The 21,272-nt window shown below is 51.5% G+C and overlaps 1 protein-coding gene across 1 annotated transcript; it reads left to right on the plus strand.

Moving 5' to 3' along the window:
- Positions 1 to 291: 291 nt before the first annotated feature.
- On the plus strand, positions 292 to 12,449 carry LOC103634502 (uncharacterized). The gene is made up of 2 exons (XM_008656325.3): positions 292 to 823; positions 12,078 to 12,449. Exons 1-2 carry the CDS (start codon positions 553 to 555, stop codon positions 12,131 to 12,133), a joined length of 327 nt encoding a protein of 108 aa, XP_008654547.2. The 5' UTR covers positions 292 to 552; the 3' UTR covers positions 12,134 to 12,449.
- Positions 12,450 to 21,272: the final 8,823 nt, after the last annotated feature.

Below are 21,272 nucleotides of genomic sequence, written 5' to 3' on the forward strand. Positions count from 1 at the left end.
ATTGTAGTTTTATTTGCTGGTACATTTATTAGTGAAATCTGAGCTCATTCGAAATTAGGATCTAAAAAAATAGAAAATAAAAAAAGCTAAAACCTCACCTCGCCAGGAGCCCACGTCCTAGATGTTTTTTTTTACTCCTCTAGCCGCACATGTCATCTCATGACCTCATGGCTCGTAGCAACCAGGAAAACATAATCTTAACAAACTCCATCAATTTCGCCGGATGTTGCAACGACGGGCTATTGTGGCCAATGAGAGCGCTCCGGATATAAAAGCCTCTGCCGTGCTGGCCGGGAACCATAATCGTGTTCTGGTTCCCAGAAAAAAAAAGACAGGGAAGGGAGCTCCGTCGCTTGGGGAGAGAAGACTGAGATCGTGATTTTCCTGCGTCAGGCTTTGGTGGGGACCTGGTGATGTTCGCCAGAGCCTTCTGAACCGAGACATAGCATCTTCACGCCGGTCTAGCGGTCGGGAGGGTGGAATTCATTGCCGTGGTTCTCTGCCATCACAAATCCGCCCCTCGACAAGCAAGCTGTCCGCTCGGGCGTCTGGATGATTGATGCAGCCTGGTGCATCGTGGTGGCATGTGGAGTCTGCTCAGCGCCCAGTAAACCAGGGGGCCTGGACGACGACTCCATGGACGAACTGTGCAGCTGCGGCAATGGAGGGCCACCGCTCCCTCTCCTCCTCAGTCTGCGCCCACCCACCGCTATGGGATCTGGTCGCGCCTCCTCTGGTGCACAGCCGCCCTATTGTCGCCGCCGCGGGGCTCTACTGGCGGCCATCGTCACCCATCGGCCATGCCGTAGCGAGCTCGTTGCCGGTAAGTGCCCCTTCCACGGTTGCCAATTTCTCCAATCCCATCATCATATTACCTCGGTTAGATCTGCAACCGTGTGTTCAACGGCGGTGTCATGGTTGTTCTGGGCAGGGCCGGGCCAGAGAAATTTGAGGCCCTGTGCCAAATCTAAAGCTGTGTAATGTATTTTTATTAAAAATCAGTAATAACAATCTACAAGTTACAGTAATATATATTGCAATATAATATCTAAAGAAACATTTCTATTTTATTTGAATAACATCGTTCTTTTGGCGGGTTTTAAAGAAAATCTTGTACAATATGCTTATATTCGATTTTCTCCAAAGCTTCACTCTCGAGTGTTAGGTCATATTTGGTTTCTTTAGTCTAGTGACTAAAGTTTAGTTAAGGGACTAAAGTCTAGTCCCCAACATGTTTGGTTCTAGGGGCTAAAAATAGTAAGAATATACTAAATGACTCATAAGAAGACTAAAATGACATTTAACATTCTCCTTCTATTAGTACAATTGAACTAAATGAGTGGTACATGTGGAATTAATATGGTTTAGTCCCTTTTAGCACATATGTGAAGGACTAAAGACTAAATCATTTTAGTCCATATTTTAGTTCTAGTGTTTGACAAAAAAGGGACTAAATGGGACTAAAAACTAGAGACTAATCTTTAGTCCCTCTAACCAAACACCCCCTTATTGTGGCTAAATAATACGTCTTTATCATAGTAGAACACAAATATGAATTTAGTAGCTTTAATTTAGAGAACTTCGTTCACGCGGACAGATATGTTAAGATTCTATGAAGATTTATTCTTTAGTGCAGCGCTCGATAGTTTCGCTTCAGCGCAGTGGTATGGTAAAGAGAAAAATATGTGCTACATATTAACATGTATAGAAGATCATAAAACTAAAATATATACATCTGCTAAGTTTTGGGGCCCTTAATTTTTGGAGGCCCTGTGCGAGCGCACGGCTCGCACATGCCTCTGCCCGGCCCTGGTTCTGGGCGCCATGATGGGCCTCGGTCGCTCCTTGTGCCGACCCGCGGGGAGAAAGGGAAAGGGGTCTGGGCGCCGACGCCCAATCTGGGGCTGAGGTAGAAGAAAGAGATAGCGGCTCATCAGGAAATGAATGGCTAGGATCTGATCTGCATAGCGAATTCACGATAGTGTATCGTGGCCATTGTTGCTCGGATGGCCGGCTGTGATTGGATCGCAGGTACCGTTTCGATGAACTCGCTCCGGTCCATCCGATCGTAATCCTGCGTCTCAAATTTAATAACGAAGATTTTAAATCGTGCCCGTCGGTCGGTAATCCGAGGGCTCGTATTGCGTATCAGTTCATGATAATACGATCTAATCCGGGGCGTCCACCTCTGATCGGACGGCTCAGGTTTTAGGATACCCCTTCGCCGAGCAAAAGTTCAAAAGAGACCCTATGATTTTTAGAAATAAACCCGCCACCCCCTTTTAGTGTAGAATAATTACAACCGGGTCCGGAAATTTTGTAAGACAACCCCTGCGGTGTCTGGTTTTTATAGCTGTAGTCCAAGTGAATTTAAGATTTAATAAAATGAACCAGAAAATGATTTTTGACTTCAGAAACTTGTTTAATTCATCTTTAATTCATCTTAGCTCCTTTTTGATCCATTCTAGTTGCATTAGATTCATATTAGTATTGTTTATCACCTAGTAACCCTGTTTTGACATAAAAGTCACATTAAAAGTGTTATCTTAATTAATCCTATACAAAGCACATAGAATCTTTGGAAATCCATAACTTAAAATCTATAACTCCAAAATTAATAATTCCAGTTCCTATGATCTTATTTCAATACGTAGATCATTATTATGTATTTTGCATATATGTTTGGTGTAATGTTAATTTTGCCTATACACTGTTTGTTTGTAATGCTACGACTAGAGCGAGGCTACGAGTCATCTGAAGATCATCCTGGTACCTGGAATCTCAAGTCCCAGGCAAGTTGTGCCCTTGATCACTTCTTTTTACCCACTCATGTTCTAATTAATCATAATGATCTGCATAGGTTAATTTTGATGGGACCCAATAGGTTACCCTAGTTTGATTATCTTTATACCTTGTTTACCACTGAACTTTTTGGGTAGTACTTGCTAGTGCTTTATGTGGTTTTGGGTATGAAGATACATTATTCATGATTATACTTTTGTTATCCGTTGTTATCTACTGTTCATGATAAGATCATTATGTTAATTGGAACATGGAGCGACCACCCAGGAAAACAGTGCTACCACAAGGGTTTATGGACGCCCTTGGCTGATTAATTAGGAAAGCTAGTGGAGGACTACCTTACCCGAAAGGGGCAAGGGCAGTAGGGGAGTGGTCAGTGTAGGGAGGTCCTTGGTTGATTTTGCTGCGATGGCGGTCAGACAAGAACCCTGCATTGGAGCTTCCTATAAACTGTAGCGGGTTTTCTGAAGCTAGTGGAACTTTGTAAAGGCCTCGTAGTGTTACCCTGCCTCGCCTCCTCGGTAGAGGTGTATGGGAAGTCGCGATCCCTTGGCAGATGGGTAACATGACTTGTGGGTAAAGATGCGCAACCTCTGCAGAGTGTAAAACTGGTATACTAGCCGTGCTCACGGTCATGAGCAGCTCGGACCCTCACATGATTAATCTATGGAACTTAAATTCAATTTGTCATATGCATTGCATCGCAGGTGATGTTGTTACTTCTGTTCTACTATTTAATTGGGTTGGTATTTACTTATACTTAGTAATGGCTAATAAAATTTTGACCAACTTTAAAAGCAATGCTCAGCTTCAGCCATCCTCTTTGGTAAGCCTTACACTTCACATGAGCTCCCACCTTTGGCGAGTTCATGCACATTATTCCCCACAACTTGTTGAGCGATGAACGTATGTGAGCTCACTCTTGCTGTCTCACACCCCCCCACAGGTCAAGAACAGGTACCACAGGATGAGGCGCATGGAGGATGCTGCGATGAGTTCGTGAGAGATCTAGGCCGTCGTCTCCCAGTCAACTTTGGGTTGCTGGACCGTTGTCTCCTTATAATGTAATTATTTATTTTGTATAAAACTCCTGTTATGTAGTAAAGATGTGACATTCGATCCTGTGCCATGATTCATCATATGTGTGAGACTTGGTCCCAACACACTTGGTGATTATGTTCACGCCCGGGTCTTGGTGCCCCCGAAACCCGGGTGTGACAGGTGCGCTTGCAGTAGGGGGTTACAAGCGTCCGCGCGGGAGGGAGCGAGAGGCCTGTACGCGCGCCATCCCGTCCTTCCCCGCGCGGCCAACCTTCTGTAAGAGGGCCCTGGACCTTCCTTTTATAGGCGTAAGGAGAGGGTCCAGGTGTACAATGGGAGGTGTAGCAGTGTGCTAACGTGTCTAGCAGAGAAGAGCTAGTGCCCTAAGTACATGTCGTCGTGGCAGCCGGAGAGGTTTTGGCACCCTGTTCGTGTGGTGTCGTGGCCGTCGGAGGAGCGCTGGAGCCTGGCGGAAGGACAACTGTCGGGGCTGTCGAGTCCTTGCTGACGTCTTCTTGCTTCCGTAAGGGGGCTGAGAGCCGCCGTCGTCATGGAGCATGCGGGGCGCCATCATTACTTGTTTACCGGGGCGAGCCAGATGGGACGCCGGTCTTGTTCCCCGTAGCCTGAGTTAGCTTGGGATAGGGTAATGATGTCGCCTCCTGTGACGAGGTCGAGTCCGAGCCCCTAGGTCGGGCGAGGCGGAGTTCGTCGTCTTCCGGGGCCGAGCCCGAGTCCGAGCCCTGGGGTCGGGCGAGGCGGAGTTCGTCGTCTTCCGGGGCCGAGCCCGAGTCCGAGCCCTAGGATCGGGCGAGGCGGAGTTCGTCGTCTTCCGGGGCCGAGCCCGAGTCCGAGCCCTGGTATCGGGCGAGGCGGAGTTCGTCGTCTTCCGGGGCTAAGCCCGAGTCCGAGCCCTGGGGTCGGGCGAGGCGGAGTTCGTCGTCTTCCGGGGCTGAGCCCGAGTCCGAGCCCTGGGGTCGGGTGATGCAGAGTTCGTCGTCTTCCGGGGCTGAGCCCGAGTCCGAGCCCTAGGGTCGGGCGATGCGGAGTTTCCTATGGCGCCCGAGGCCGGACTTGGCTGCTGTCAGCCTCACTCTGTCGAGTGGCACAGCAGTCGGAGCGGCGCAGGCGGCGCTGTCCTCTTGTCAGGCCGGTCAGTGGAGCGGCAAAGTGACTGCGGTCACTTCGGCTCTGTCGACTGAAGGGCGCGCGCCAGGATAAGGTGTCAGGCCATCCTTGCATTAAATGCTCCTGCGATACGGTTGGTCGGCGTGGCGACTTGGCCAAGGTTGCTTCTTGGCGAAGACTGGGCCTCAGGCGAGCCGAAGGTGTGTCCGTTGCTGGAGGGGGTCCTCGGGCGAGACATAAATCCTCCGGGGTCGGCTGCCCTTGCCCGAGGCTGGGCTCGGGCGAGGTGAGATCGTGTCCCTTGAGTGGACCGAGCCTTGACTTAATCGCACCCATCAGGCCTTTGCAACTTTGTGCCGATGGGGGTTACCAGCTGAGATTAGGAGTCTTGGGGGTACCCCTAATTATGGTCCCCGACATCAATAAAGTCAATGAACTCAATAAGCAGCTTAATTTGTCTCACTGTTTTATCAATGTTTGGCAGAGACCGCTGCCAATCATCGAGGATCTTTCTGGTGTACTTGGATTTTGTTGTTAAGTTTTTTGCTTTGTCTGCAAGAATTGGCTGAGCAGTCCAAGAATGTTGAAATACAGTCATAAATTCCTCAAAATGAAGCCAGAAGTTATCAAACCTAAATATCTTAGGCCTGGGGACCTTAGACTTGAAAGAAATCAGACAAGGAACATGATCCGAGAAATCCCTGGGCAGCGTCTTTGCGTGGGTGTCAGGGTAAAAAACCGACCATTCTTGTGAGATAAAAAACCAGTCAAGTCTCTGCAGGAGAGGCTCCCTTTGCCTGTTCGACCAGGTAAAGGAAAGACCATGGAGGGGGATTTCCAGCAGGTCAAGCGCACTAATGGCCTCATTAAATTTCAACATCAGATTAATATCCCCCCGCAACGTTTCTGTTTTCAGGCCTACGAATGAGGTTGAAGTCCCCAACAATCAGCCAGAGCTTTTCCGCGGGCATATTGATATCAGAGAACCAGTTAAGAAATTCGATTTTCCCATGCGGAGTACAGGGCGTGTAAATATTAGTGACAATCCAGGATTCATTGGACGAATTAGCAAAGAATTCAACCGAAAGAGCATAATCATTCTAAAAAATCACAGTGCCCACCAACTTAGAGCTATTCCAAACAGTAATGAAGCCCCCCGAATATCCCACCGAAGGAACAAAAGCGAACGCATCCAATGAATTGGGACAGAATTTTCTAAGGTCGGCCGTGTCAAAAAATTCCTTCTTAGTCTCCTGCAAGCAAACAATATCACATCCGGAATCCCTAATCGCGCAATGAGTACCATTCCCTTTAACGACCGAGTTGATCCCTCGAACATTAAAACTTAAAATAGACCAATCAGAAAAAGTAGCAGAGTTGTAACTATTCATCATGGGAATGATCTGGTTTGTCAACGAAAAGAAACCCAAACCCATCAGCAGGGTGGGCGAAATAGTGTTTGTTAGAACTGAACATAGCGCAGCCAGAAATCACAAAGTTTGTTGCCACAACAACCAGCCAAAAGCGCCAGGGCCGAAACAGCCAAAAAGCCTGGCGAAGGGAAGTCCTGCAAAATCCCCATAACCGGAGCAGCACCATCAAGTTAGTTGTCTTCATCTGTGGAATCTTGATTCTGATCCCCGCTATCTCCTTTTTCGGGCTTATCTGAGCCCACACAACCAGAGGGATTCTTCTTCTTCTTCAGAGCAATATCGGATAGGTCCTCTTCTGACAGGTTACAAAATCTTTCCCCTAGGCGTCTGATGTTCTTGGCAGAAAGGGAGGGGGGCCCTCAAACTTGTGCTGACACATCAAACAGTTCTTTTTCTGGCAGGAGCCCTGCCTGAACCCAGCCCGAGCATCACGAAGTCTCTTGCTTCTCCGAAGGTCAGACTCCACCACCGCAGGCTTGGATGCGCGAGAGGCCAAGTCTGGGGTGGCAGAGACGTTGCCAGTAGGATCTTCCTGGAGAGCAGCCTCAAGAAACTTGCCATCAGGACATTTCTTGGGGATGGCCAAAGGGAGGGTCTCATCCGTAGACTCCAGCAAAGCAGAGGGAATATCTGAAGCCAAGAAAGATTTCGACCAATTGAAGGAGTCTTTATGCAGCAGGTTAGACATGAAAAAAGGAGCCCATTTCTTGGGGATCTGCATAGAGAGCTCAGGATTACCAGCAGGAGCAAAGTAGTTGGCCCAGATTCTGTAGAATTGAGCATTCCTTTTCCTTTCCAGATGGCTCAGAAGAACAAGGTCTGGCCTCCAATCCTGGGCAAACATATAATTCAACTCCACAATGTTGGGGTCATTGATGTTAGGCCCCCTAGCTGGGCATCAGGTAAAACAATATCCCCTGGCACATGGGGACCTCCCTAGATAGGGGGCCCGTCAATCTCCTGAAGGTCATTCAAGGAACACCATCCACAACAGGAAGGGCAGGGGCATTAAAGGGGAGCACTGGCCCAACAACATCCAGGTCAGCAGGAATCTGCCCATTCTGAATCTGTCCATTCTGCACCGGAACACCCAGAGCGAGACCAGAAGAACTTTCCGAGGACAAGTCAGAATGAGGGTTGCTGACTTGTTGCTCGTCAGGTGGCAGGTCTTGCTGGGGCTACTGCACAGGCGGTGCATTCACAATCCATTGGTCCCAGTCCCCCTGAATATTATCAGCTGACTCGGCCTGGGCATTGTCATCAGGTGGCAAATTGAGGTCACACCCTGCAGCAGGCACATGTTGACCCAGACCAAAGAACTCGAGGGGAAGCTGCTGACCATCCTCCGGGGCCACCGGAACCGGGTCCTCATCCTGGGCCTGACCCCCCAGCAAGGTTTGCTGTATGATTTCGCACTGAACTGTCCACGAGTCACCAATAAAGCCATCAGCTTCCGAAAAAACAATGAACTGTGGGACCTCCTCACGAGACGTGACCCGGACCCTAAGCATGGTCCTGTAAACATTATGTTTGTCTTCTTCCCATAATAGTAATCTGCCAAAGGAACCAATGGCAGCCTGCAGATATTCTGATGAACGATAATCTAGCGGGAATCCCAACAGCATGAGCCAGCATTCACAATTAAAGAAGAGGGCTCTGTGGTTCCAGGCATCATTGTGTCGCAGAGCAGTGAAGGTGGCATCAAGGTAATTCTGCGGGCCAAGCAGGACTAGATTGTCTCTTTCAAGCACACTACTAAACTGAACCAAGACCTGCCCCAGGTGCGACCGCTGAATATCCCGCACCCCAAGCCGACGGTGCTCCACCAAATATTTCCTGACCACGTCCCTCACCGCCGGGAAAGTGACCTCATGATCAGGCAAAGGTTGAATATTGATGATGGCCCAATCCTCATGTAATGGCGGAAGGCGCCGAGTCACTGACCTGGCCATAACCTCCCGGTGCAGGACCACCGAAGCGCTGAAGCCCGACGGAAGGAAGGGCTCGGGATCGACACGCCTATACGCCATCGAGACAGAAAGCGAAGATCGCCAACCAGCGGCCGGAGAGGGAGCAGTTTGGGGTTTTGGTGAAGTGACACCCAAAGAAAGCGTCGGGAACTGGAGAGGTGACGATTCGGATTTTTTAATACCTCCCGGGCGAACTCCTCGAAGCAACTGAAACAGGGTGGTCCACCGGACAGGGACACCATGGGAGAGCGAAACCAAGTAGAGTGATCCGGAGAATTTCGATTTCCCACCAAAATGGCCCGGCTCCCAAAGGCAGGAAATGAGGCCAACAGGAAACCGAAAGAAGATTTCTTTGAGGGACAAAAAAGCTCCAAGTGACCGAGCGCCTTACAGAAAAACAGCGGAAGGCCGACATGCCCAGCAGCCCAACAGGCCCCCGAGGCTGAATGGGACACCAGTGAAGATTAGGACGCTGATATCGGTTAAAATTTGAATTTTGAAAGTTGGAACGGTCGTGCATTCCGCCGCCATGAACCACACCAATAGGATCAGAGCTCGAGAACCGATGAGGCACAACACCCGGCCGAGAGGATGAAGACGACAAGCCCAGGCGATTGAACGCCGAGATTCTAGGGCGAGACTGATAACGCCCACCAGCGAGAAACCTCCAACCGTTGCAAACTGAGGCCAGATTATCAGGGGAGGAACCCAAACGTCTGAACACAGACGTTCTAGTCCGAGGCTGACGCTCAAAGCAAGGATTCGCTCATATGAGAAGCTTGACCGTATTTTAGTATCCACAGAATGGGAACTGAAGTTCCCTAGATCCACGGTAATGGCCCACTCTAGAGATGTCTCGGACCACACACCTTTGATCTTGAATAGTGGCGATAACCTTGCTTCCTCTTTACAACCCGAATTCAAGTTTGAGCTTGGGTGGTTGTTACGGGAGGGTTTTAAGGAGATGGTCACTGAAATTTGGTCAAAAGAGTATGGAGGAAACACTGCCATTGAGAGATGGCAGCAGAAAATTAGGAAGTTAAGACAATATTTGAGAGGATGGGCAAAAAATACTAGTGGATCGAATAAGAAGGAGAAGAAAGAAATTATCCAAAAACTTGACCTCCTTGACAAGAGAGCTGAAACATGTATGCTTTCTACTCAGGAAGTTGATATGCGAAACTTTCTTCGTAACAGGCTTGCTTCCATGTTACGGGAAGAAGAGGTCAAGTGGTACCAAAGAGCAAAAACTAAAGGTTTGCTAGAAGGGGACGCGAATACTAAATATTTCCATCTGGTGGCAAATGGTAAACACAGAAAGACTAGGATCTACAAACTACAGGATGGGGACAGGATAATTAGTGGTGATGATGAGCTCAAGAAGCACATCACATCTTATTATAAATCCTTGTTTGGTCCTGTAGACGAATCCATGTTCCACTTGGATGATAGACGGATAGAAGATATCCCGCAAATCACCGAGGTGGAAAATAATAGTCTTACTGCAGACTTCACCATAGAAGAAGTTAAGCAGGCGATCTTCCAAATGGAACATAACAAAGCGCCTGGCCCCGATGGTTTTCCAGCGGAATTCTATCAGGTATTCTGGGAGACAATTAAAGGAGATTTGATGGCTCTATTTAATGATTTCAATAAAGATTCTCTACCGTTGCATAGTCTTAATTTTGGGACGATTATCCTCATCCCAAAATTGGCTGAGGCAATAAGGATAGAACAATATAGACCCATATGCTTATTGAACGTGAGCTTTAAAATCTTCACAAAAGCTGCCACGAATAGACTGATAAACATAGCTCATAAAGTCATCAGTCCGACCCAAACCGCTTTTCTTCCGGGACGCAATATTATGGAAGGGGTAGTGGTACTCCACGAAACCATCCATGAAATGCACAGGAAAAAGCTAAGTGGGGTTGTGTTCAAGATTGACTTTGAAAAGGCGTATGATAAAATTCGCTGGTCGTTTGTGAGACAGACGTTAAGAATGAAAGGTTTTTCGGAAAAATGGTGTGATTGGATTAATAGGTTTACTCAGAAAGGCCATGTTAATATTAAACTGAACGGACAGTTAGGCAATAATTTCCAAACCAAAAAGGGACTACGACAGGGTGATCCTCTCTCGCCAGTTTTATTCAATATAGTAGTAGACATGCTTGCTATTTTAATAAACAGGGCAAAGAGAGAAGGTCAGATTAGTGGAGTAGTACCCCACTTGGTGGATGACGGGCTTTCTGTCCTTCAGTATGCAGATGACACTATTCTTTTTATGGATCATGATTACGAGAAGGCTTGTAATCTCAAGCTCATCCTATGTGCTTTTGAACAATTATCAGGCCTTAAGATCAACTTCCATAAAAGTGAAATTTTCTGCTTTGGCGAGGCCAAAGATAGTGAACATTTGTACTCCCAGCTTTTCGGGTGTAAGACAGGGACTTATCCATTCAGATATTTAGGCATACCGATGCACGTTAGGAAGCTTAGTAATGCTGATTGGTCTACCCTGCTCGAACGCATAGAAAAGAAATTGGGTAGCTGGAAGGGCAAGCATCTATCTTATGGAGGACGTCTGGTCCTTATTAATTCGGTCCTTTCGAGCCTTCCTTTGTATATGCTGTCTTTCTTTGAAATACCTAGGGAGGTTTTAAAAAAGGTGGATTATCTAAGGTCTAGATTCTTTTGGCAGTCTGATCAACAAAAGAAAAAATTCAGATTAGCTAAGTGGAGTATTCTTTGCCAGCCCAAGGATATTGGTGGTTTGGGGATTAAGAATATTGACATTCAGAATAAATGCTTGCTAAGCAAATGGCTGTTTAAGCTGTTAAATGAGGAGGGTATGTGGCAACAGATTTTAAGAAGGAAATACTTAGGTAACAAGACCGTGGGGCAGGTAATTAGGAAACCAGGAGATTCACACTTTTGGTCAGGCTTAATGAAAGTTAAAAACCTTTTTCTAGCGAATGGAACGTTTAAAGTCAATAACGGACAAGCAACTAGATTTTGGGAAGATAAGTGGCTGGGGAATTTTACACTCCAGCACAAATACCCGAGTCTATATAATATTGTTCGACATAAAAATGTGAAAGTAGCTACGGTGCTTGAGACTGTCCCACTAAATGTATCCTTTCGCAGGGGATTGCATGGAGATAACTTGGGACGGTGGTATTCGCTAGTTAACAGGGTAGTGGGCCTTTCATTAAACCAATCAAAAGACACTTTCAGTTGGAGCCTTCACCAAAACGGGAAGTTCTCCTCTCACTCGATGTATGCAGCCTTGATTGAGAGGGGAATACACCGTCAAGAGTCTCTCATCTGGAAACTTAAAGTACCACTAAAAATTAAGATATTCTGCTGGTTCCTAACACGGGGGGTGATCTTGACAAAAGACAACCTAATCAAAAGAAACTGGGTAGGATCAAAAAAGTGTATGTTTTGTTCTCATGACGAGACCATCCAACATCTTTTCTTCGATTGTCACTATGCTAGATTTCTTTGGCGAACGATTTTCTTTACCTTTGGTATTAGAGAACCAACTAGCATACAGGATATGGGATCCTCCTGGTTGCAGGAGTTCGATAAAGAAACAAAGGCAAAGATTTATGTTGGTGCCATAGCAATCTGCTGGGCGTTGTGGCTAAGTCGAAATGATGTGGTTTTTGATAAGAAGCCTATTATAACTTACTTGCAGGTACTCTTTCGAGGGACTTATTGGTGTCGGTTCTGGGGGCTTCTCCAAAGGCGTGAAGAGCACATCGTAAGGATCAAAGTTGCCTGCAGGACCCTGGAAGTCTCAATGATGCAAATCTTCGCCAAGCACGGTTGGAGCTTTAGAAATAGAATAACTAGTGGCTAGTTATTCCAATCCCAACTGCGCTTGGGTCTTTTTGCCGCTTGTGGCTTCTTTTATTTTCTGGCAGTACTACTGTTTTTTGGACGGCCGTCATCTTTGATGTAGGCCGGGAACCTTTTTCCCATTATCTAAAAAAAATAGCATGGCTCTTTGTGTTTGCTAAGTTTACAAATAGAGTGTTTGATTTGATGAATAAACTAGTCTATTATCTTCTCACTTCTCAATTTTTTGTTTGATTTATAGAATGGAATGAGTTCATCCCACCAAATTCGAGTAATGAACCTATGATGCACCATCTCATTTTAGATGTAGTGATTACTCAAACAAAACACTCCGTAAGTGTCTGTTTGTTTCAGTTTTTTTTCTGACGGGCTTCTTAAAAAATCTGGATGTGGGGAGAATATGGCTGCAAGGAAAATCTGAATATTGTGGAGATTATATGTGGAGAAAGATGAAGGTGTCTACAGGATTTAGGATCTAAAAAGTAATAGATTTCTACTATCGCGGCGACTCAGCAGATTATGTGTCTATGTTAATTTTGGACGGTTTCATTTAAACGATTCTTATAAAAGCTGGTTGAAAAGCTAGACTTTTAGCGGTTTACAGTAGCTTCTGGTGATCAGACTCATTAAAAAAAACTGAAACAAAAAGGCTAAGAATGGGTCTTAAGCTGCTAGATCCTTTGGCGCCCTGTGCTGCTAAACCACCTGACGAAGTCCCTATCGGTGGTTCTTTTTCGTGCTGCTGGTGTTGGGGTGTAAAGCGACAAGCGAGCTGATGAGTCGAGCTGGGGAGTAGCTGCAGTTGGGTCTGAAGCAAGTGTTTGAATCCGGCCCAACATTTGAAACTCAGACCGGCCCAAGCAGGTTTTGTTGTCCTTCGCCATCTTCGGGTCCCCTAGCTAGGGGTGGTAATAATGCAGGCATGCAGCAAGTATTGATGATGCAAAGCAATTAGGAACCAAACAAACTCCGTGCAGCCTGATTCCCATATACAAACCAGACTGGCTAGGGAAGTGAACCAATCAAGCCTAATATTAGCAACACAACACAATCGATTTCTCTGATGACTGAAGGAGGATTTCTGGAGCGGACCACTTGAAAAACAGTGATTTAAACCAAAGAACGCAAGTTAGGTGCCGAACTGGAGAGGAACAGGTATTGCTTGGGTCCAGCAAAATGTATCTGGTCACCTTCAACGCTGCTGTTTGTCGACGAAGCAAGTGGCTAGAACAAACTGTTTCTAGTGTATTTCTACTGTCCCACAATAGCACCCATTATCTTCCACTACCGCTGCCATCCTGTAGTTCAGGGTGGAACACTGAAACTGTTCTCCGCACACCGGGTCTAAATCGGATGCTATTTGTGGTCTAAGCCGCGTGATGGGATCACGATCACTCACAGTCTCACCAAACAAAGTCGGCGTGACAGTCGCAGATTCAAATCACCCAGTTTTTAACAAACCAGTTTATAAAAACTAGAGTGTTTTTAAATATAACAGTTTATGTTTCAATTTCTAGAAAATATATTTCCAGATTTTTAAAAACCAAAAAGCTATTATCACATAGCTAAGAGCATCTCCAAGAGATTCTTCATTTTTTTCTCTATTTGACTATCTATTTACATTTTCATAAAGATTACACTCTATATATAGCATCCCAGTCCAACAGACTATCTATCTAGTTTGCTAGTCAGGTGGCTAGCCAAATTTAGCTAGTGAGAGAGCCAATTTACAGAGTCAGATAGCTTGCGAGTCTGATAGCTAGTCTGTTGGAGATTTAATTTACTATTGAGTAGCTAAAATTTGGATTGGCGAGTTATTTAGCTAGTCTCTTGAAAATGCTCTAAAATCAACTTTTGTTTGTTTAGTTACATCATGCCCTTGTCGATTTCATGAGATTTAGCACTAGTTTTTAAAATACTGAAAAGGTATGTTAGTAATTATGTATCAAAAGACTAGAAACGAAACTGAGTTCTAAACACTCTCACCCACCTTTTTTTATTCATAAAATCAGTTTCTAAAAACTGAAAATACAAACTGTTTTTTTTAAAAAATGATGTGCTTCCAAATAGGCTTAAAAAAGCCAAAATTAATATAACAAAAGTACAATGAAAAATTACATAGTTAAAAAGGCACACCAACGAAATAAGCCATCACAGAGCAATATCTTTACTCTTCATCATTTGTTTCAAGAATCTACTGAAAAATTTAAAAACTCATAATCACAAGAAATAGACAAATAAAATACTGTAAAGTAAATTTGAGAACAAGATTTTTATAAACAACATCAACCAGGGGCGAATTTAGGGGGTTTGTGGATCCCGCTAAAATTTATAAATCCTTTAGAAAATTACTGTTAAAGATTAAAAAAAATCATATCATACAATAAAGTTGATTCTGTTGACGTAGACAATATTCTTGGCTAGCTGATATCAACTTGTAGTGTCAAACTCAGAAGATAGCAGGCACCACCTGACCAGCAAACTAGGTCTAGGTCCAGCCACAACCCACAACCACGGCCCATAGCCCCAAAACTGTTCGGCATGGCAACCGCCACCCGTGCGCCTCCAGCGCAAGCCTAGCCGCCCGCCGTGGGCTCGCTAGCTAGGGCTGGATAAAAAATCTGTAATCCGAAATTCAAACCCGGAATATCCAAACCCGAAATATCCGAAACCCGAATTTTGTTCGAGAATTTCGAGTAGCAACTTGCAAAACCCGAATTTATTTCAAGTAATTCGGGTGTCACAATCGGGTACCCGAAATACCCGAATTCCCCGAACTTTCATGTGTCATGTACTAATATTGTCGAGGACCATAATTAGGGGTACCCTCAAGACTCCTAATTCTCAGCTGGTAACCCCCATCAGCATAAAGCTGCAAAGGCCTGATGGGTGCGATTAAGTCAGGGATCAGTCCATTCGAGCGACTCGATCGTGCCTCGCCCGAGCCTAGCCTCGGACAAGGGCAGCCGACCCCAGAGGATTTCGAGTAGCAACTTGCAAAACCCGAATTTATTTCGAGTAATTCGGGTGTCACAATCGGGTACCCGAAATACCCGAATTCCCCGAACTTTCATGTGTCATGTACTAATATTGTCGGGGGACCATAATTAGGGGTACCCTCAAGACTCCTAATTCCCAGCTGGTAACCCCCATCAGCATAAAACTGCAAAGGCCTGATGGGTGCGATTAAGTCATGGATCAGTCCATTCGAGCGACTCGATCGTGCCTCACCCGAGCCTAGCCTCGGACAAGGGCAGCCGACCCCGGAGGATTTCCGTCTCGCCCGAGGCCCCCCTCTAACGGCGGACACATCTCCGGCTCGCCCGAGGCCCTGCCTTCGTTAAGAAGCAACCCTGACTAAATCGCCGCACCGACCGACCGAATCGCAGGGGCATTTAACGCAAAGGTGGCCTGACACCTTTATCCTGACACACGCCCCCCGGCAGAGCCGAGGTGACCGCCGTCACTTCGCCGCTCCACTGACCGGCCTGGCAGAAGGACAGCGCCGCCTGCGCCGCTCCGACTGCAGTGCCACTCGACAGAGTGAGACTGACGGGCAGTCAGGCCCTGCCAAAGGCACCATAGGAAGCTCCGCCCGACCCCAGGGCTCGGACTCGGGCTAAGTCCTGGAAGACGGCGAACTCCGCTCCGCCCGACCCAGGGCTCGGACTCGGGCTAAGTCCCGGAAGACGGCGAACTCCGCTCCGCCCGACCCAGGGCTCGGACTCGGGCTAAGTCTCGGAAGACGGCGAACTCGGCTCCGCCCGACCCCAGGGCTCGGACTCGGGCTAAGTCCCGAAAGACGGCGAACTCCGCTCCGCCCGACCCAGGGCTCGGACTCGGGCTAAGTCCCGGAAGACGGCGAACTCCGCTCCGCCCGACCCAGGGCTCGGACTCGGGCTAAGTCCCGGAAGACGGCGAACTCCGCTCCGCCCGACCCCAGGGCTCGGACTCGGGCTCAGCCCCAGAAGACGACGAACTCCGCTTCGCCCGACCCCAGGGCTCGGACTCCGCCCTGGCCTCTACCGAACGACCTCCGCCTCGCCCGACCCAGGGGCTCGGACTCGGCCTCGGCTACGGAAGACAGACTCAACCTCGGCTTCGGAGGAGCCTCCACGTCGCCCAACCTAGGGCGCAAGCCAGCCACGTCAACAGGGAGCGCCATCATCACCCTACCCCGAGCTGACTCGGGCCGCAGAGAACAAGACCGGCGTCCCATCTGGCTAGCTCCGCCAGACAGGCAATGATGGCGCCCCGCATGCTCTGTGACGACGGCGGCTCTCAGCTCTCTTACGGAAGCAGGAGGACGTCAGCAAGGACCTAACCGCTCCAACAGTTGTCCCTCCGCCAGGCTCCGTCGCTCCTCCGACGGCCACGACATCACACCAGCTGGGTGCCAAGATCTCTCCGGCTGCCACATCGGCATGTACTTAGGGCGCTAGCTCTCCCCCGCTAGACACGTAGCACTCTGCTACACCCCCATTGTACACCTGGATCCACTCCTTACGCCTATAAAAGGAAGGACCAGGGCCCTCTTAGAGAGGGTTGGCCGCGCGGGGACGAGGACGGGATATGCGCTCTCTTGGGGCCGCTCGCTTCCCTCACCCGCGTGGACGCTTGTAACCCCCTACTGCAAGCGCACCCGACCTAGGCGCGGGACGAACACGAAGGCCGCGGGATTTCCACCTCTCTCACGCCCGTCTCCGGCCACCTCGCTTCCCCCCTTCGCGCTCGCCCACACGCTCGACCCATCTGGGCTGGGGCACGCAGCGACATTCACTCGTCGGCTTAGGGACCCCCCGGTCTCGAAACGCCGACAGTTGGCGCGCCAGGTAGGGGCCTGCTGCGTGTTGACGAACAGCTTCCCGTCAAGCTCCAGATGGGCAGTCTCCAGCAACCTCTCCGGCCTGGGACGGTGCTCCGTTTCGGGAGTCTTGAGTTTGTGTCCTTCGACGGCAGCTACGACATGATACTCCTTCCACCGCCGCGCGACAACGACAATGGCGCCCGACAGCCCGCCAGCCGGCGGCGGGATCGACGACGTCTTCCCCGCGTGGTGGAAGAACAACATTCGAGCTCGCCCCGTCCTCTCCCCCGCCAACAGAGGAGGAGGCGGGGCAACCAAGGCCAAGCGGGAGGCCGCGCCTCGTCGGCTGTCGAGCGAGTCGACGTCCCCAGCGCTCCAACGGGGGGCGCGTCGGGCGTTGACCTCGCGTTTGAGACGAAGGCGAGCGTCGTCTCCCCGCGACACGCCAATCCCGAGCAAATGGACGACGCCAGCGCGCTCGCGGAGAGCTTGCAGGACGTCGCCCTCGTACCTGAGACGGCGGTGCAATCAGTCCCCGACGTGACTATGTCGCTGCTCGTCGACCAAAAGGTACCGACCGATTCCCATCCTGCGTCATTTGAACTCAGCCTCAACCCGCCTAGCGACCTTGCTTTGGCGGGCGCTCTCGTAGAGGCGAGATTAAACCCTCTGGGGTTTCGCATGCGGTCGCCTTGGGACCGGTTGACGGACGTCTCGACCTATGGCGGGCCCTCTGGGTCCGAGGAAGATGACGACCCCAACATCTGTTGGGATTTCTCTGGATTTGGCAACCCCAGCGCCATGCGGGACTTCATGACCGCATGTGACTGCTGCCTCTCCGACTGTTCCGACGGTAGCCGCAGCCTCAACGACGAGGACTGCGGCCCAAGCCGCGAATGTTTCCACGTCGAGCTAGGGAATCCCTCCGAAGGCAACCATCTAGGCATGCCGGAGGACGGTGATCTCCCTAGGCCGGTGCCTCGCGCTGACATCCCGCGGGAGCTAGCTGTGGTCCCCGTTCCGGCAGGGGGTCGCGACCCACAGCTCGAGCAAGTCCGCGGGGCACAGGCCAGGCCCGACGAGGGAGCAGGAGCGCTTGAACCGATCCGCCGAGACGTCGGGCAGGTATGGGCGGGCCAACCCCCGGCCGAAGAAATACGTCACCTGCCCCAGGATTTCCAGCACCGCGTCACCAACGACGTCAGGGTCAGGCCGCCACCCGCATCCAGTGGGGTCGGTCAGAACCTGGCTGCAGCAGCGATGCTTCTCCGCGCGATGCCGGAGCCATCAACCACCGAGGGACGGCGAATCCAGGGAGAGCTCAAGAATCTCCTGGAAGGCGCTGCGGTCCGACGGGCCGAGAGCTCTGCCTCCCGAAGGCAGGGATACCCCTCGGAACCTCATGCCGCGACTTCCCGACTCATACGGGAAGCCTCGGTCTACACCGGGCGCACGCGCAACACCGCGCCTGCGGCCCCGGGCCACCTCGGCAACGAGCACCATCATCGCGACTGTCGGGCCCACCTCGACGAGAGGGTGCGCCGAGGTTACCACCCCAGGCGTGGGGGACGCTACGACAGCGGGGAGGATCGGAGTCCCTCGCCCGAACCACCCAGTCCGCAGGCCTTCAGCCGGGCCATCCGACGGGCGCCGTTCCCGACCCGGTTCCGACCCCCGACTACTATCACAAAGTACTCGGGGGAAACGAGACCGGAACTGTGGCTCGCGGACTACCGCCTGGCCTGCCAACTGGGTGGAACGGACGACGACAACCTCATCATCCGCAACCTCCCCCTGTTCCTCTCCGACACCGCTCGCGCCTGGCTGGAGCATCTGCCTCCGGGGCAGATCTCCAACTGGGATGACCTGGTCCAAGCCTTCGCCGGCAATTTCCAGGGCACGTACGTGCGCCCCAGGAATTCCTGGGACCTCCGAAGCTGCCGGCAGCAGCCGGGAGAGTCTCTCCGGGACTACATCCGGCGATTCTCAAAGCAGCGCACCGAGCTACCCAATATCACCGACTCGGATGTCATCGGCGCGTTCCTTGCCGGCACCACCTGCCGCGACCTGGTGAGTAAGCTGGGTCGCAAGACCCCCACCAGGGCGAGCGAGCTGATGGACATCGCCACCAAGTTCGCCTCTGGCCAGGAGGCGGTCGAGGCTATCTTCCGAAAGGACAAGCAGCCCCAGGGCCGCCCATCGGAAGATGCTCCCGAGGCGTCTACTCCGCGCGGCGCCAAGAAGAAAGGCAAGAAGAAGTCGCAAGCGAAACATGATGCCGCCGACGCGGACCTTGTTGCCGCCGCCGAGTACAAGAACCCTCGGAAGCCCCCCGGAGGTGCCAACCTCTTCGACAAGATGCTCAAGGAGCCGTGCCCCTATCATCAGGGGCCCGTCAAGCACACCCTTGAGGAGTGCGTCATGCTTCGGCGCCACTTCCACAGGGCCGGGCCACCCGCGAAGGGTGGCAGGGCCCGCGACGACGACAAGAAGGAAGATCACCAAGCAGGAGAGTTCCCCGAGGTCCGCGACTGCTTCATGATCTACGGTGGGCATATGCGGCGAACGCCTCGGCTCGGCATCGCAAGCAAGAGCGCCGGGAGGTCTGCTCGGTGAAGGTGGTGGCGCCAGTCTACCTGGACTGGTCCGACAAGCCCATCACCTTCGACCAAGCCGACCACCCCGACCACGTGCCGAGCCCGGGGAAATACCCGCTCGTCGTCGACCCCATCGTCGGCGACGTCAGGCTCACCAAGGTCCTTATGGACGGGGGCAGCTGCCTCAACATCATCTACGCCGAGACCCTCGGGCTCCTGCGCGTCGATCTGTCCTCCATCCGAGCAGGCGCTGCGCCCTTCCACGGGATCATTCCCGGGAAGCGCGTCCAGCCCCTCGGACGACTCGACCTTCCCGTCTTGTCGGCGTTTCGAGACCGGGGGGTCCCTAAGCCGACGAGTGAGTGCCGTGTGCTCCAGCCCAGATGGGTCGAGCGCGTGGGCGAGCGCGAAGGGGGGAAGTGAGGTGGCCGGAGACGGGCGTGAGAGAGGTGGAAATCCCGCGGCCTTCGTGTTCGTCCCGCGCCCAGGTCGGGTGCGCTTGAAGTAGGGGGTTACAAGCGTCCACGCGGGTGAGGGAAGCGAGCGGCCCCAAGAGAGCGCCTGTCCCGTCCTCGTCCTTGCGCGGCCAACCTTCTCTAAGAAGGCCCTGATCCTTCCTTTTATAGGCGTAAGGAGAGGATCCAGGTGTACAATGGGGGTGTAGCAGAGTGCTACGTGTCTAGCGGGGGAAGAGCTAGCGCCCTAGGTACATGCCAATGTGGCAGCCGGAGAGATCTTGGCACCCTGCTGGTGTGATGTCGTGGCTGTCGGAGGAGCAACGGAGCCTGGCGGAGGGACAGCTGTCGGAGCGGTTGGGTCCTTGCTGACGTCCCCCTGCTTCCGTAAGGGAGCTGAGAGCCGCCGCCGTCACAGGGCTAGCGGGGCGCCATCATTGCCTATCTGGCGGAGCTAGCCGGATGGGACACCGGTCTTGTTCTCTGCGGCCCGAGTCGGCTCGAGGTAGGGTGATGATGGCGCTTCCTGTTGACGTGGCGGGCCTGTGCCCTAGGTCGGGCGACGTGGAAGCTCCTCCGAAGCCGGGGTCGAGTATGTCTTCCATGGCCGAGGCCGAGCTCGAGCTCCTGGGTCGGGCGAGGCGGAGGTCGTTCGGCAGAGGCCAGGGCGGAGTCCGAGCCCTAGGGTCGGGCGAAGCAGAGTTCGTCATCTTCTGGGGCTGAGCCCGAGTCCGAGCCCTGGGTCGGGCGGAGCGGAGTTCGCCGTCTTCCGGGGCCTAGCCCGAGTCCGAGCCCTGGGTCGGGCGGAGCGGAGTTCGTCGTCTTCCGGGGCCTAGCCCAAGTCCGAGCCCTGGGTCGGGCGTAGCGGAGTTCGCTGTCTTCCGGGGCCTAGCCCGAGTCCGAGCCCTGGGTCGGGCGGAGCGGAGTTCGCTGTCTTCCGGGGCCTAGCCCGAGTCCGAGCCCTGGGTCGGGCGGAGCGGAGTTCGCCGTCTTCCGGGGCCTAGCCCGAGTCCGAGCCCTGGGTCGGGCGGAGCGGAGTTCGCCGTCTTCCGGGGCCTAGCCCGAGTCCGAGCCCTGGGTCGGGCGGAGCGGAGTTTCTTATGGCGCCTTTGGCAAGGCCTGACTGCCTGTCAGCCTCACTTTATCAAGTGGCACTGCAGTCGGAGTGGCGC

The sequence above is a fragment of the Zea mays genome, chromosome 1, assembly GCF_902167145.1.
Source record: "Zea mays cultivar B73 chromosome 1, Zm-B73-REFERENCE-NAM-5.0, whole genome shotgun sequence".
NCBI lineage: Eukaryota > Viridiplantae > Streptophyta > Magnoliopsida > Poales > Poaceae > Zea > Zea mays.

Excerpts from the sequence above, each read along its gene's own strand:
- LOC103634502 (XM_008656325.3), top strand. The coding sequence starts at position 553 with ATGATTGATGCAGCCTGGTGCATCGTGGTGGCATGTGGAGTCTGCTCA. Across the intron at positions 824-12,077 it reads CCGTAGCGAGCTCGTTGCCG|GTACTCTTTCGAGGGACTTA; the intron begins GTAAGTGCCCCT and ends ACTTACTTGCAG.